We start from the raw sequence: 14,023 nt of genomic DNA on the forward strand, positions 1-14,023 counted from the left end.
AAACACTTTATTCGCTACATAACTTCTAGATATTGCCAAATGGGACTTTATTTATGTATTTATTTTTGATAACTCACCTTTAGGGAAATGTACCTGCCTTGGACACTCATCAGCTATGGTCATTGTGTCCCTTCCTAGTCAGTTAAGAGTCTGGAATAACACAGCAATGCTGCAGCTTGGGGATGTGAAGAAGGTTAAGGAGGAGGACAATGGAAAGATGCAGCTGAGGGTGTGGAAGCAAAAATGTTCCTATCAGGCCACTTATCAGCTAGAGACCTGGTTTTAGACAACTGCCACATGGATCTTTTCTCTGAATCTGTGGGAGTTGGCTGACAGGGAATCTGTTCATATTAAATATAAGCCTGGGGTGGCTAATAAGGTATCTTCCATCCATGATTAAATCATGGGTAAAGCCCTTGACTTTGTTTATGTAACTAACCCTTTGTTAGTTTCAGCTTTCTCCAGACTTGCTCTATGTAGCATTAGTTGAGAGAATCTCTGAGGTGTCTCAGCCTGCTTTCCAACTCCAGATACAGGAGCCGAATCTGACTTTGCCATGATTTATTTTTATCCTGTTATTTCTGAGACTTAGGTAGGGTTAAAGATAAGAATAATTGTGGCGAGGTGTGGGCTGAATTACTTTTCTCAAAACAGCACTGGTTTCCTATTTGTTCATTGGTGAAGTTCCAGGGGGTTAGATATTCCTCTATGGAGTTCTGTATGGTCACCTGAGAGACCACATCCATGCCATCCTACTGCAGCTGAGATCAACTGAGCCAACTGTGCCAACAAGTCCATAGATTTGAATGTCTAGGAGTTTTGGGCCCTTTGTCACAGGGCTCTTTAATAGGCATTCATTTCTTCCCCTCCACATCTGACAGATTCCTGTTAGGGTACAGATTCCTGTCAGGTTATTCTTCAGACCATTGTGGTTTCTTTTTCTCAGGCCTGTGACTGGCGGAAAGGGGAATTGGGTAAGAGTCTTGTTCTGTGGGTGTCAGCTCCTTCAAAACAATGCTCATGGGTTCAGACCTTGATACTGGATGCGTTTCATAAAAGTAAAAATAAAGTAATACTGTGAAACACTGCTGAAGAAGCATTCCTCCAAACAATTTACCTGTGACATTAAGAGTTATTGTACTATTTACTATTTAAATCAATTTAATGAGATCTACTAGTGCCCACTCAAGTTAGTGACCAAAACACCAACAGCACTGAAAACATTCTGACCCAGTTATTGACTTGTCTACAAGAGGAAAAAGGCCCTATGACAAAGGCCTAATAGGCTCGAGCTTTCTGTATGATTCCTTTGGATCAGGTAAAGTGAGGTAAGATAAAACTTCACCCTTGAGTGAATTTAGTCATATATATAAACTTGAGAACAAAATTTCATAGGAAACCTGCATGCACAGGATACACTTTCATCCTGGCTAGTGTCAGCAAAAATACAGAAAGTCGTTCTTAAAATCAGATGGATAATTTTGGCCCAGTTTTCTCGTAAGTGGTGTGATGGCTGGCCACATCTGTAAAACAGGCTTTCTTAATATTCTGATGTATTGCATATGATAAAAGAGAAGTAATGTATTAGTCATTTAAACATTTATTAAAACCAGACTAACTCTCCTTCCAAGGGTAGCAGCAAAATGTTTCCCACTTTGAGTCAAAGCATCATTCATTATTCTCTCTCTGTTGCAACCTTAAAAGTGGATTTGCTAGCTAGGATACATTCGTTTGTCTTTGAAAAAACAAAACAAGAAACCAAAACAAACCATAACCCTTCTTTAATCTATTGGTGCCTCCACACACCTACCTACACATTAGTATATTCCAAGGACCAGGCTTACATAATGTCACTGGAGACTGTTTAGTGTTGTGGAGAGATTTTAGTTGAAATGAGGCTTGCTTCCCTCCCTTTTCAGAATAACCAAACAGCTACAGGGACTTCACCCTTGTTGCAAATCATTGTGGTTTTAAAAAAAGTGGCCTTTGTAGCACTGATGAATGATACTGAAACTCACTTCAAGCAACTAGCAAGGAACTAGCAAATACTAGTTTCTTAGGACAAAATTCTCAAAAACACCTAAGTGATTTAGGAGCTTAAGCCATGACTGAGTTGTAAGGAACTGAATTAAGTGAGCCAACTTTATCATCATCATTGTGGTATGGTTTTAGGTTTGTTTTAGCCTTGACCTGTTTTCTTGTGTTTCCTCCGCTTAAACTTCATGGGTTCCTAAGTCACACAGATGCTTTTGAGAAGTCTACTATCAGTAGAAATGCTGCATTAACTTGAAACTGAACAAAAATGTTCTGCATGGGAATTTCTGAAGTAGTTTGTTAAGGATTGTCCCTTGGTGTGGTCTCTAGTATTGCTGAATTCCCTGCACATACAGGCACCCTATCACCCATATGACACACCTATATGGATAAGTATAACTATGCTTTATTTGTACTGCAGGATCTCTCTCTTGTTTGTATGTCTGTTGAACATACACATAGGCAATGGAAGTGATCACTCGCAAAGATCAAACTTACGCAGCAGTTCCAGTTAATAAATCTAATTTAAAAACAAACGTAATATAGCTTGTAATGTTCAAGGGAGAACCAAAACATCCTACATACGTTGAATGTCTAACTAAACTCAGTGATACTACTACTCTAGTAAGGCAAGGAGGGTTTGGCCCTCTATCCACAGACAAGATACTTAAAATACTACAGAGGTGAGGGGGTGGAAAAGCACAGAGACATGACCAAAACTTCTGAATACATCCATGTGGTCAGAGACTAAAGACAAAAAAATCTAGGGCTTTCAGTGGTTTAGAGATTTCCAGACAAAGATCTGGCAGATTTCAGGAGAAACTAACCGAGCAGCACGCTGAAATCCCACAGGTTCACTGTTCCTCATGACTACAGCCTCCATGTAGACAATACAAGGATGCCATAATTTCCAAACTCCTCCCCTGTATGAAAGCCACAAAATTCTTGCAAACCATTTCGAGTCCCACATATTCAGTTAGACACACTCTGCACCTGACATTTAGTCTGGGTGGAGACATAGCAACGGACACTTGCCCAGGCAAAGATTATGGCCTTCCTTTTCCTCTACCAGGCAAAGGAAGCAACAAAGCTGGTTCAGCCAAGAACTGCTTCATCCCATATATTTTCAGCACACCTTAGGCAGGCCAACTACTCAAGTACAAGGCTTCTTCTACTTGCTATAATTTCCCAGTGACTATAGCCACCAATGCCTGTCCCTGAGACAGCCTCTCTCCTGAACTGGCTGGAAAGATCCATGGGGTTCACAAATGAACTATACTCAATGAAGTGGATAAGCAATAGACTAGAATGTGGTTGGTGTAAACATGTTTGGAATCTATCTGCCAAGATTACCAACTACTTACAGGACTATGCCACTGCTGTAATGGAAGGAGAGGGAGCCTTCTACTCCATTGTCATCATAGCTTCAAAATCATGGCCAGCAAAATTATTCTGTGTAAGGAAACAGCAAGTAAATTGAGACTGTGATGCAGGCACTAGACTAGACTACTGACTAATGTAAACTATTTTCATCATATTCTGCAGAAAATCTTAACCACAAAAGTGAGGAACTCTGTAAGGCAGTTAAACTCTAATCACCCCTGCTGGAGTTGGGTCCTAGCACATATACACACTGGTGAAAGCCTTTAAGACTAAGTAAGCCACCACCTGGCTGGTGAAAGCCAGTGTCCACCACTACTTTCAAATTATCAGCATCTCCTTCAGAGAAGTGAACCTGCCAACCTCCCTGGAAAAAGTCTGCTCTAGCCTCAAAAAGCTAACAAACAATGCATATGACCCCTGCAACAAACACCTGTTCTTAATTTCCCATCCTTAAGCAAAATCATTTACAAAGTTGTGACAACCAAACTCTATGCCACCTGCCAACCTCCTGAATACTTCACGATCAGGCTTCAGACCAGGACACGGCTACAATACACTGAAAGTTGAAGGTCACAACTCAGTGCTAATATTGAGAGGGGAGGGACTGACAAGAACACATCAGCCCTGAGCTCCAATCTCTCCACTGGCTCACAATGGGCTTCCAGGGCTAGTTCAAGGCCTTAGTACTCATCTTCAAGGCTATCAGGTGGTCAGGACCAACCTAGCAACATCTTCTTCTTATCTCTTTATCTAGGGCTGGGTTGTCATGCAAGCATCTGTCATCCATCTGAGGCAGCACCAAGGTCCACCTGCTTTCCATCTTCTCTGATGCAGGCCATCCTTCACTTCACTGGCTTTCCTCAGGATCTTTTTCCAACCACCCTCTCCTGCCCTGCTGTCTTCACGAGGTACTCTTCATTTATCCTCTTTATGTGTCTGAACCAGTGAAGCTGCACTTCCTGGATCTGGTCAGTCACACTACAGACATTGACTTCCATTCTAATGCTTTCATTTCAAACTCTGACCCTTGGTGTAACTCTGTTCATTGCTCAAAGACATCTCATCTCAAATACCTGTAAGCTTTGAACCTGCTGTCTCTCTGCTGCCCATGCTTATGAACCATACAGCCTTGAGAGGCACAGCACTGTTCAGTACAGTTGGGCCTAGTCTTAGTGGCATACACTTGTCATACACAACACCCGAGAAGTTATTCCACACTCTTCCAGCACACTCCAGTATGGACTGTAGCTCATACAAGCTCGCTGTTTTCCATTGCCCACCTTCCAAGGTACTTGAACGGGTCAGCCTGGTTCAGTCATGCCCCATTATTCTCTATATCCAGTTTCCCAATGACACCTCTACTGACCCACATGTCTTCAGTCTTAGTCACGTTCATTTTCAACCCAGGCCTGCTTAGCTGGTCATACCACTAGTTTACTATTTCATCTAGATCAGGGGTAGGCAACCTATGGCATGGGTACCGAAGGCAGCACATGAGCTGATTTTCAGTGGCACTCACACTGCCCGGGTCCTGGCCACTGGTCGGGGGGGGGAGGCTCTGCATTTTAATTTAATTTTAATGAAGCTTCTTAAACATTTTGAAAACCTTATTTACTTTACATACAACAACAGTTTAGTTATATATTATAGACTTATAGAAAGAGACCTTCTTGTTATCATTGATACCAGTGTGGAGCACTGCTCTTGTTCAATGATGATAACAGTCGGCTGCATGCGTATCTTACTATACTTCTGAAAAGGTTAAAATGTATTACTGGCACGTGAAACCTTAAATCAGAGTGAATAAATGAAGATTCAGCACAGCACTGCTGAAAGGTTGCCTACCCCTGATCTAGATCTTCTTTTGAGGACATTCTTATCACCATGTGTGACCCAAGGACCTCTTGGTACACACTGGCAGAAGGCACCTGGGTGCACAGGGATCCTGTGGGTCTGGCCTCCATAGTTTGTCAAAAGGTGTCATGTGAAGTCTCTAATGAAAGCCTGTGTCCCACTGATCATCATAATCATTGTGAAATGTATGTAAGGAGTTGCATGTGTATATATGCTGAAAATTATGCTCTTAAAGTCTGTGAGTTGGGATTGGTCAGCAGAAGGTGATAAGCAGGTTTCTGTCAGGCTATATGTAAATGGAGTATTGTATATGTCACAATGAATGCCTGTTTACTGTCTGAGCAAAATACTAATCAAGTGATTGCAGTCTCCAGTGAAGATCATATACAGGAAAAAACAAAAAGAACAGGCATACTTGTGGCACCTTAGAGACTAATAAATTAATTTGAGTATAAGCTTTCATGGGCTACAGCCTACTTCTTTAGATGCATAGAATGGAACATATATTGAGATATATATACACATACAGAGAGCATGAAAAGGTGGGAGTTGTCTTACCAACCCTGAGAAGCCAATTAAGTAAGAGAAAAAAACTTTTGAAGTGATAATCAAGATAGCCCAGTACAGACAGTTTGATAAGAAGTGTGAGAATACTTACAAGGAGAGATAGATTCAATGTTTGTAATGGCTCAGCCATTCCCAGTCCCTATTTAAGCCTAAATTGATTGCATCTAGTTTGCATATCAATTCCAGCTCAGCAGTTTCTCGTAGGAGTCTGTTTTTGAAGCTTTTATATTGCCACCCGGAGGTCTGTCATTGAATGACCAGACAGGTGAAAGTGTTTTTCTACTGGTTTTTGAGTGTTATGATTTCTGATGTCAGATTTGTGTCCATTAATTCTTTTGCTTAGAGACTGTCCGGTTTGGCCAATGTATATGGCAGAGGGGCATTGCTGGCACATGATAGCATATATCACATTGGTAGATGTGCATGTGGATGAGTCCCTGATGGTATGGCTGATGTGATTAGGTCCTATGAAAAAACAAGCATCAGGAGGTACCCTGTTTACAAGTAAAAGTAAAGGATGGTTGAAACTATAGCTAAGGGTGCAGACATACACACAGGTATCCTTCACCTAGAGGCAAGCTGTAACTGACTTGTCTTATGAATGGATGATCACAGCTGGCCTGTTTGATCAGCACTGGGAGAAAAACGTCAGGAGAACCATTTTTTATGAGATAGGAGAATGTCTTGCTTAGGTAAGTTTAGGCTCTAGAAAGTGTGTTGTGATTTTATTTTATATATAACCATTTGTTTCCATTAATTCTATTTGCTTACTGTTCTTCAAAATCTGGACTGCATGTCTCACTTCTTCCTCCACTGTGTCAGATTCACGCCCCACATTCAGATCATATGTTGGCAAATCCACCAAAAAGGGGTTTGCCTCCTTTAAAAGATTCTCACCTTCCACCTCACCTTCACTTGTTGAGCTCTTCCTAGCAGTCTCCCTCATCATCATTTACAAATACCAAGCTGTAATGACAACATGTCATCTATGACTCACCAAGGCAGCTGCATGCTGCTGGGTCAGTTCTGCTCACAGAACTCAGAACCAAGAATCTGAAAGTTGGGCACAAATCGCTGTCAGCTGAGTGGTCTTTGCAGTGATGAGAGCTTCCAGAGGAGCTCAGACTAAGCCAGCATCTGATTACTTTCAAGGCAGGGTGCACAGACCCTTCCTCTCTTTCCCACTATAACCAAACTCATAGGAGTGTGTGAGTGAATAGACTTCTAGGGCACTGTTTGTTTTTTTTTCAAACTGAGGTATGCATACCAATAGAGATACTCAAGCTCTTGCCAGGGGTATGTAAGAAAAATCCTGGACAACACTTGGCAGTCTAATTACGTTTTTTATAACCAAATGGGGGTACACACTAGACTACTTTATTTGGAAAGGGGTACGTGGCCTGAAAAATTTGAAAACCACTGCCCTTCAGAACCTCTGTATCAGGGAAGAGCAGAAGACTCCTGGAGCCCAAGGATGCTGGAACAATGTTTATAACAGGGGTGTTGAGAGCCATTGAACTAAACTGTAAACCCTGTATATATATGATGGAAACCACTTCAAGCCAGGGGCTGCAGCACCCCTAGTTCCAGCTCCTATGTTGAAGTTCACTAGATACTTGATCAGTTAATTTGATAGGGAAGCACACAGAGGCTACAGGGATGGTCGCTATTAAAGGGATAGATGAATATTTCATTTCCAAACCTGGAGAGCGACCCTTCATTTCACTCAAAGAGAGACAGAGCCCTAGCCCTCGCTTCCGGTCCAGTGTGACACCTCCAGGGCTCCGGTTTGTGGTCAGCGTTGCTGGCAGCTCGTTGCAAGACAGGGGGGCTTCCAGTGCCCCGCTTGTCGCCACCCGGTGCCCTGCGGTTTGGGAGGGAGGCGGTAATTGCTGTGTATCAAGCCCCCACCCTGCTTAGCGTGCGGATCAATGCAGCGAAATTCGCAGCCGCCCCGCCCCAATCCGCAGCAGGTTCCTTCTCCGAACGTTGTGCTGTGCTCGAACCGGCTTCCCCGTGGGTGTATGTGTGTGTGTGTTTGTCAGCGCCCTGCCTAGCCCAGTGCCAAGCCGCCTGCTCCGGGGTGATTAAACAGCAGGGACACTATTGCACCAAAGTGTGGGCGTGGGGCGTGGGAGAACTCGCTCTGCCTGCCGGAGCTGCTAGAATAACCGGCGGCGTGTCAGTATCAGGGTGGGTGTGGGTATTTTGCACACGCTTGTTTTTGTTTATCCTTGTCCTCTCGGCCCCGTCACGTGCTCTGTGTGTTGCATTGTGTTTTCTGTGGGAGGGGTGGGGAGGGGGGGAGCTGCCTGTGTCCGTGATCAATGTTGTGACTTCCTTCTTGCGCTGTAGCAGCATTGGAAACACAGCTGAAGGAAACCGATTGCTGCTAGTTTCAAATTGGCTGGGAAGGAACTATACACAACCCCACACACACACACACTGGATTCCGTGTCGCTTCTCTTTGAGAGGGGGGGAAGATGAGCTCGGGGGACGTTGTTTGCACTGGCTGGCTCATCAAATCACCCCCCGAGAAGAAACTGAAGAGATATGTAAGTAAAGCGACTCTCCTGATATTGTTCCATCCAAGAGCATTTTTGCATCTGCTCCGTGTCTAACTCTTACTTTGAAATGTGTCCGGGATATAAGCTTTTGTCGGGACCAAAACAATAAGAGAAAAGTCGATGCGCTTATTAAGCAATTTAATTTTCAGTAATATTTTTGTGCCCTTTTAAAAGGAACCTTTGAGGCTCGCAAGGTCAGAATACTTAAATTGTATGTTATGCAACAGAGCTTAGGTTTAAACCACATTTCAGTTTCAGTTAATGTTGCCATAACTATAACAGTTTTGTAACAGCCACTCAGGGGTATCTTGTTCAGAAGCGAAGAAGAACCTACTGTCCCAAGGTTTTTAACTCCTTGCTTGAATTAGGGTGGCATGTTTTGCTAAGATGCTAATGTAATGGCAATGACACTTGATAATGCCAATGCCTGTGATATTCTTGTTTATCAAATTAACATTCCAGTTGCATTTAAACAGCTACACTTTTTGCCTGTAATAAAGAAGTGCAAGGAGATGCCTTTCTATAAAGTTCCAAATGGTCAAAAGGTAAAATGGACTGAACAAAACAAACCAGGATTTCCAAGCCTGGATAGCAGCAATGGCATTCTGAGCAACGGGGACCCCTTGTTTCATTTTCGATCTGTCTGCCTGTTTTTCTGCAAAAAAAAAAAAAAAAAAAAGAAGGGTGTGTGTACAAATATAGGAAACGGTATCACTGCAGGGCTGCAAAGGAAAGCATTCCAGGCAGAAGTAAATGACCTTTTAAAAAAAAAATTGCTTGGAACAGCACTAAACTTAAACCCATCTTGGGCCATTTTGCATGCACGTTTATGAAAATCCTGATCGAGGTGTGTTATTGTTCAGTCTTTTGGAACCTTGTGATGTTCCCTTAAGTAATGCACTTTACATCTATCTTGCCCCAGAGCACTTCCCTAGACTAGAAAGATGCCACCATATGTTTCTATCATAATTTTGTAGCCATTTACATGGCTTACATCATTTGTCATATTTGCGTGGGTTTATCAGCATTTTTTTTTTCTGGGTTGCTGATGCTAGCTTTTTTCTAGTAATATGGGGAACCACTCTGTCTTCTGAAGACTAAAATCACAGCTCTTTTGCAATGGACTTCTTTTGTTTGCTTTTAGAAAAGGAGTAATTTACTGATGATAAAATTGACATCAAACTTATTCTAAGCATCAGTTTCTCGTCTCACACCATGGTAGTGCATTTAAATTTGCTTTGTTCAGTTAACATTTTCTAACTAAAATAACCCATGAAATCTGTCTTGAGAGAACAGCATATAAATAGGGAAATCTAGTTTTTTGTAGTATTTTCTTTAATAAATAGCATACTAAGACTGTTTTGCAGCAGTGTATAAACCACTGATTCATCCAGCTGGTAGGATTAGAAACTCTGTCAGTGAAACTATTTTTGATGACTCAATATTCGTAAAAAGGCAAGGAAGAGAAAACAGAATGTGACAAAGCGGTGAGTTGAAAGCCCCCATTATACAGTCAAGATAATAGTCGCAGCAGGGGCACTGATCAGCTCACAAAACTAGCTGCAATCTGCAAAAGCTGTCCCTAGATCTTGCACTACAATCCCCAGTGGAATTGAGTCTACATTATTCCTCAAACCCGAGCCATTAGATTAGCTGGATTTCTCTTGATTAATGTTTGTTTTCTGGTCAATGGGATAAACTACCGCCTTGTTCACAGTAAAGCAGAAGCAAATCTGCTTTAAGTACAGCAACGATTAACATCCTTTCTTTTATCCCCGTGCTAGAGAGTGTGGGTGGTGTAATCTGAATGGTAAAGTAATTTTTGGTAATAATAATATCTAGTTTTAGCATTTTTCATCCATAGATCTCAAAGCACTTCGGAAGAAATTTTTTTTCTGTTATGGTTTCATCCCCACAATTTTTTGTTATAAAGACAAAAAAAAACCCTGCTAAAAGAGTGACTAATTTAAATTCATTTCTGTAGGTATAAGTATAAACCATTTACTGCAGAATGCTGTAGGCTGTGATTGTGGACAGAAACCATCCACTAATCCCAAAGATTTGCACCACTCTTTGTGCCCAGTTGTCAGAATGTATACTCTGATACTGAAGCTTTCACAGATTTTAAAAATTATGTGGAAATTGTACACATGGGTCTGATGTGCCAGTCATTTGCACCAGTTTTATACTAGAGTAACTCAGCTGACTTCTTTGGTGTTGCTCCCAGTTTATACTGACTTGAGTATAGGACAAGGCCCACATCGGTTCAGGTACTCTTCCTGTTATGCAAATGGTTCCTAATCCTGCACCCATTGCAGCCATTGGGGAATTCTCAGTGATTTCAATGGGATAAGGAGCAAAGGTATATTGAGGGAAAGGGAATAGACCCTCAGTTTCAAACCTACGCCTTAGTGTGCTGACACTGCAAGACTTACAGGTGCTTAATGTTACGCATTGTGAGTAGTCCCACTGAACTCACTGGGACTACTTACAGTGTGTAAAAATTAAGCATACGTGTATGTCTTTGCAGGATAGGGACCTAAAGGTGAAAGTCTGCCTTCACTGAGGCCTGGTCTGTAGTTAAAAGTTAGGTCAAAGTATCTACGGCATTCAAAGGTATGAATTTCACAGCCCTGAGTGCTGTAGTTGTGCCAACCTAACTCCATGTAGACACAGCTAGACCCAGCTACCATCACTTAGGGAGATAGAGTTCCTACAATGACAGAAAACCCCTTTCAATTGCTGTAGGAAGTGTCTACAACATAGGAGCTACAGTGACATAGCTACAGCACCGTAGCTGTGCCACTGTATCACCCGTAAAGTGTAGACGTGGCCTCGTGCTTGTACCCCATGAACTCAGAGGGCTTGTCTACATCACAAAGTTGCAGCGCTGGTGAGGGGGTTACAGCTCTGCAACTTAGGAGGTGTACACATCTGCAGGGCATCACCAGCGCTGCAACTCCCTGTTTGCAGCGCTGGCCGTACTCCCGTTTTGTCTCGGGTGTAGAGGATCCAGCGCTGGTGATCCAGCGCTGGTAATCAAGTGTAGACACTTACCAGCGCTTTTCTTGACCTCCGTGGAATAAGCAGGTATCCCAGTATACCTGAGGAAGCCTCTGGTAATCAAGCAGGTCTCCTTCCCTGCGGTTTGCAGGGGGGTTCGGGGAACGCGAGAGCAAACCGCGGCGAAGCTGGTCTCCTTCCCCGGTTTGCTCTCGCGTTCCCCGAACCCCCGAGCAAGCAGGTCTCCTTCCCTGCGGTTTGCAGGGTGGTTCGGGGAACGCGAGAGCAAACCGCGGCGAAGCTGGTCTCCTTCCCCAGTTTGCTCTCGCGTTCCCCAAACCCCCGTGCAAGCAGGTCTCCTTCCCTGCAGTTTGATCTCGCGTTCCCCGAACCCCGAGCAAGCAGGTCTCCTTCCCTGCGGTTTGCAGGGTGGTTCGGGGAACACGAGAGCAAACCGCGGCGAAGCTGGTCTCCTTCCCTGGTTTGCTCTCGCATTCCCTGAACCCCCCTGCAAACCGCAGGGAAGGAGACCTGCTTGCTCGGGGGTTCGGGGAACGCGAGAGCAAACCGCGGCGAAGCTGGTCTCCTTCCCCGGTTTGCTCTCGCGTTCCCCGAACCCCCCTTGAAGCCGCCCAACAGCGCTGCAGTGTGGCCACATCTAACACCACTTGCAGCGCTGGTTGCTGTAAGCGTGGCCACTCTGCAGCGCTGGCCCTATACAGCTGTACTAATACAGCTGTAACAACCAGCGCTGCAAAATTGTAGATGTAGACATACCCTCAGTTAGGGTTTGTGAGCATAAAGAAAGTCCAAATTTGGCAGTAAATAAGGATAAAATTATGTTGAAGCCTGTGAAAACTGAAAAACAGGTGTTGGAGTCTGTATTTTTCCTCTAATGTCTTACAAAGCTGACACTCTTAGTATTACTATTCTTAGAAGTGTCTTATCATTCCCTAACAAAGGGTGCTGTCTTACATGTGCAGGAAATGAACATGAGATTAATTACCAACATGTAACTTTCTGTAAAAACAGAGGCTAATGCTAAATGCAGAGACTTCATTAGAAACACAGGACACTTGGTTTTTTTTTATAAGGAAATATTTTAACAGTATTCTAATGTCCTATACAGTATTGTACCGCTCTCTTATCGTGAAACATTAATCTTTCATCAGCCTATCTAAAGGCTCAACTGTGCAAGGAATCTCCCTGGAGACTATTTGGTGTTTGCTGCAGCTCTTTGTCCCATAAATGTGACCTGCAAACTGCTGAGCTCTCATTTCCCCACTGTGTTCCATTGTGGGTTTTTCTCCTTGGTTTAATCTATGTAGGTTTTTGGGGAAGGTTCTGTAAGGTGCTGGTGTAGGGTTTGGTGAGGGTGGGAAGACGCTGAGTGTTACAGTGAAAGCAGTGGTTACATACTAGGGACCATAGTTTCATTGAATAAGAATACTGAATACACTGCTACCTCGTATAACGCTGTCCTCGGGAGCCAAAAAATCTTACCGCGTTATATCCAACTTGCTTTGATCCGCTGGAGTGCGCAGCCCCCCCCCCACCTTCCTCCCCCGGAGCGCTGCTTTACTGCGTTATATCGAATTTGTTTTATAGCAGGTTGCGTTATATCAGGGTAGAGGTGCATCAGACTCAATTTAATTAAATTTTGATATTTCAACACTTTGGGTGAAATCTTGACCCCATAGAAGTCTATAGGATTTTTGTCATTGACTTCAGTGGGCCCAGAGGTTCCATACTGGATGAAAAGGGATTATCTGGGCTTGTTTGGAGAATGGGCCCTGGATATTTAGGTCTCCTGTTGGGGTGCTTTTATCCCCCCCATTAGCACTTAATAAACACCAAATTTGGTCAAGCTTTTAACACGGGGTGGCCAACCTGTGGCTCCAGAGCCGCATGCAGCTCTTCAGACGTTAATATGCGGCTCCTCGCATAGGCGCTGACTCCAGGGCTGGAGCTGCTAACTTTCCAGTGTGCTGGGTGGTGCTCACTGTTCAACCTCCTGCTCTGCCCCAGGCCCTGCCCCCACTCCATCCCTTCCCCCAAGGCTCCTGCCCCGAGCCTGCCATGCCCTCACTCCTCCCACCTCCTCCGCCAGAGCCTCCTGTGCATGCGAAACAGCTGATTGCATCAGGTAGGAGGCGCTGACTGGTGGAGCTGCTGGGAGGCACTGGGGGCTGGAGGGCGGGAGCTGATGGGGTCTGCTAATGTATTACTGTGGCTCTTTGGCAGTGTACATTGGTAAATTCTGGCTCCTTAGGCTGGCTACCCCTGTTTTAACATCTCACAGGAGAGAGCAGTTATTGTAGAATAAACTATGGGTATGTCTTCACTACCACCGGCAGCAATTTAACGTTGCTGTGTAGTCACGGCACCAGCGCTGAGAGAGAGCTCTCCCAGGGCTGTAAAAAGCCTACCTGCATGAGGGGAGTAGCTACCAGTGCTGGGAGCATGGCTCCTAGCGCTGGTGCACTGTCTACACTGCCATTTTACAGCACTGAGACTTGCATCGCTTGGGGGGGGGTGTCTTTTCACCCCCCAAACGAGAAAGTTTCAGCGTTGTAAAGTGGCAGTGTAGACAAGGCCTAAGGGTGCATCTTTCC

At 44.0% G+C, this 14,023-nt stretch overlaps 1 protein-coding gene across 7 annotated transcripts in view; it reads left to right on the forward strand.

Moving 5' to 3' along the window:
- Nucleotides 1–7,933: 7,933 nt before the first annotated feature.
- GAB3 (GRB2 associated binding protein 3) overlaps nucleotides 7,934–14,023 on the forward strand; it is a 109,380-nt gene continuing 103,290 nt past the window's right edge. For 2 of the 7 annotated variants that reach the window (XM_050964508.1, XM_050964509.1), the window contains exon 1: nucleotides 8,233–8,393. In XM_050964508.1, the coding sequence (XP_050820465.1) occupies nucleotides 8,322–8,393 (72 nt within the window). In that variant the 5' untranslated portion in view covers nucleotides 8,233–8,321. Of the gene's footprint in view, nucleotides 8,032–8,232; nucleotides 8,394–14,023 lie in introns of those variants that run through there. The other 5 variants (XM_050964510.1, XM_050964514.1, XM_050964513.1 and 2 more) reach the window with 4 other exon arrangements.

The sequence above is a fragment of the Gopherus flavomarginatus genome, chromosome 8, assembly GCF_025201925.1.
Source record: "Gopherus flavomarginatus isolate rGopFla2 chromosome 8, rGopFla2.mat.asm, whole genome shotgun sequence".
NCBI classification, from domain to species: Eukaryota; Metazoa; Chordata; order Testudines; family Testudinidae; genus Gopherus; species Gopherus flavomarginatus.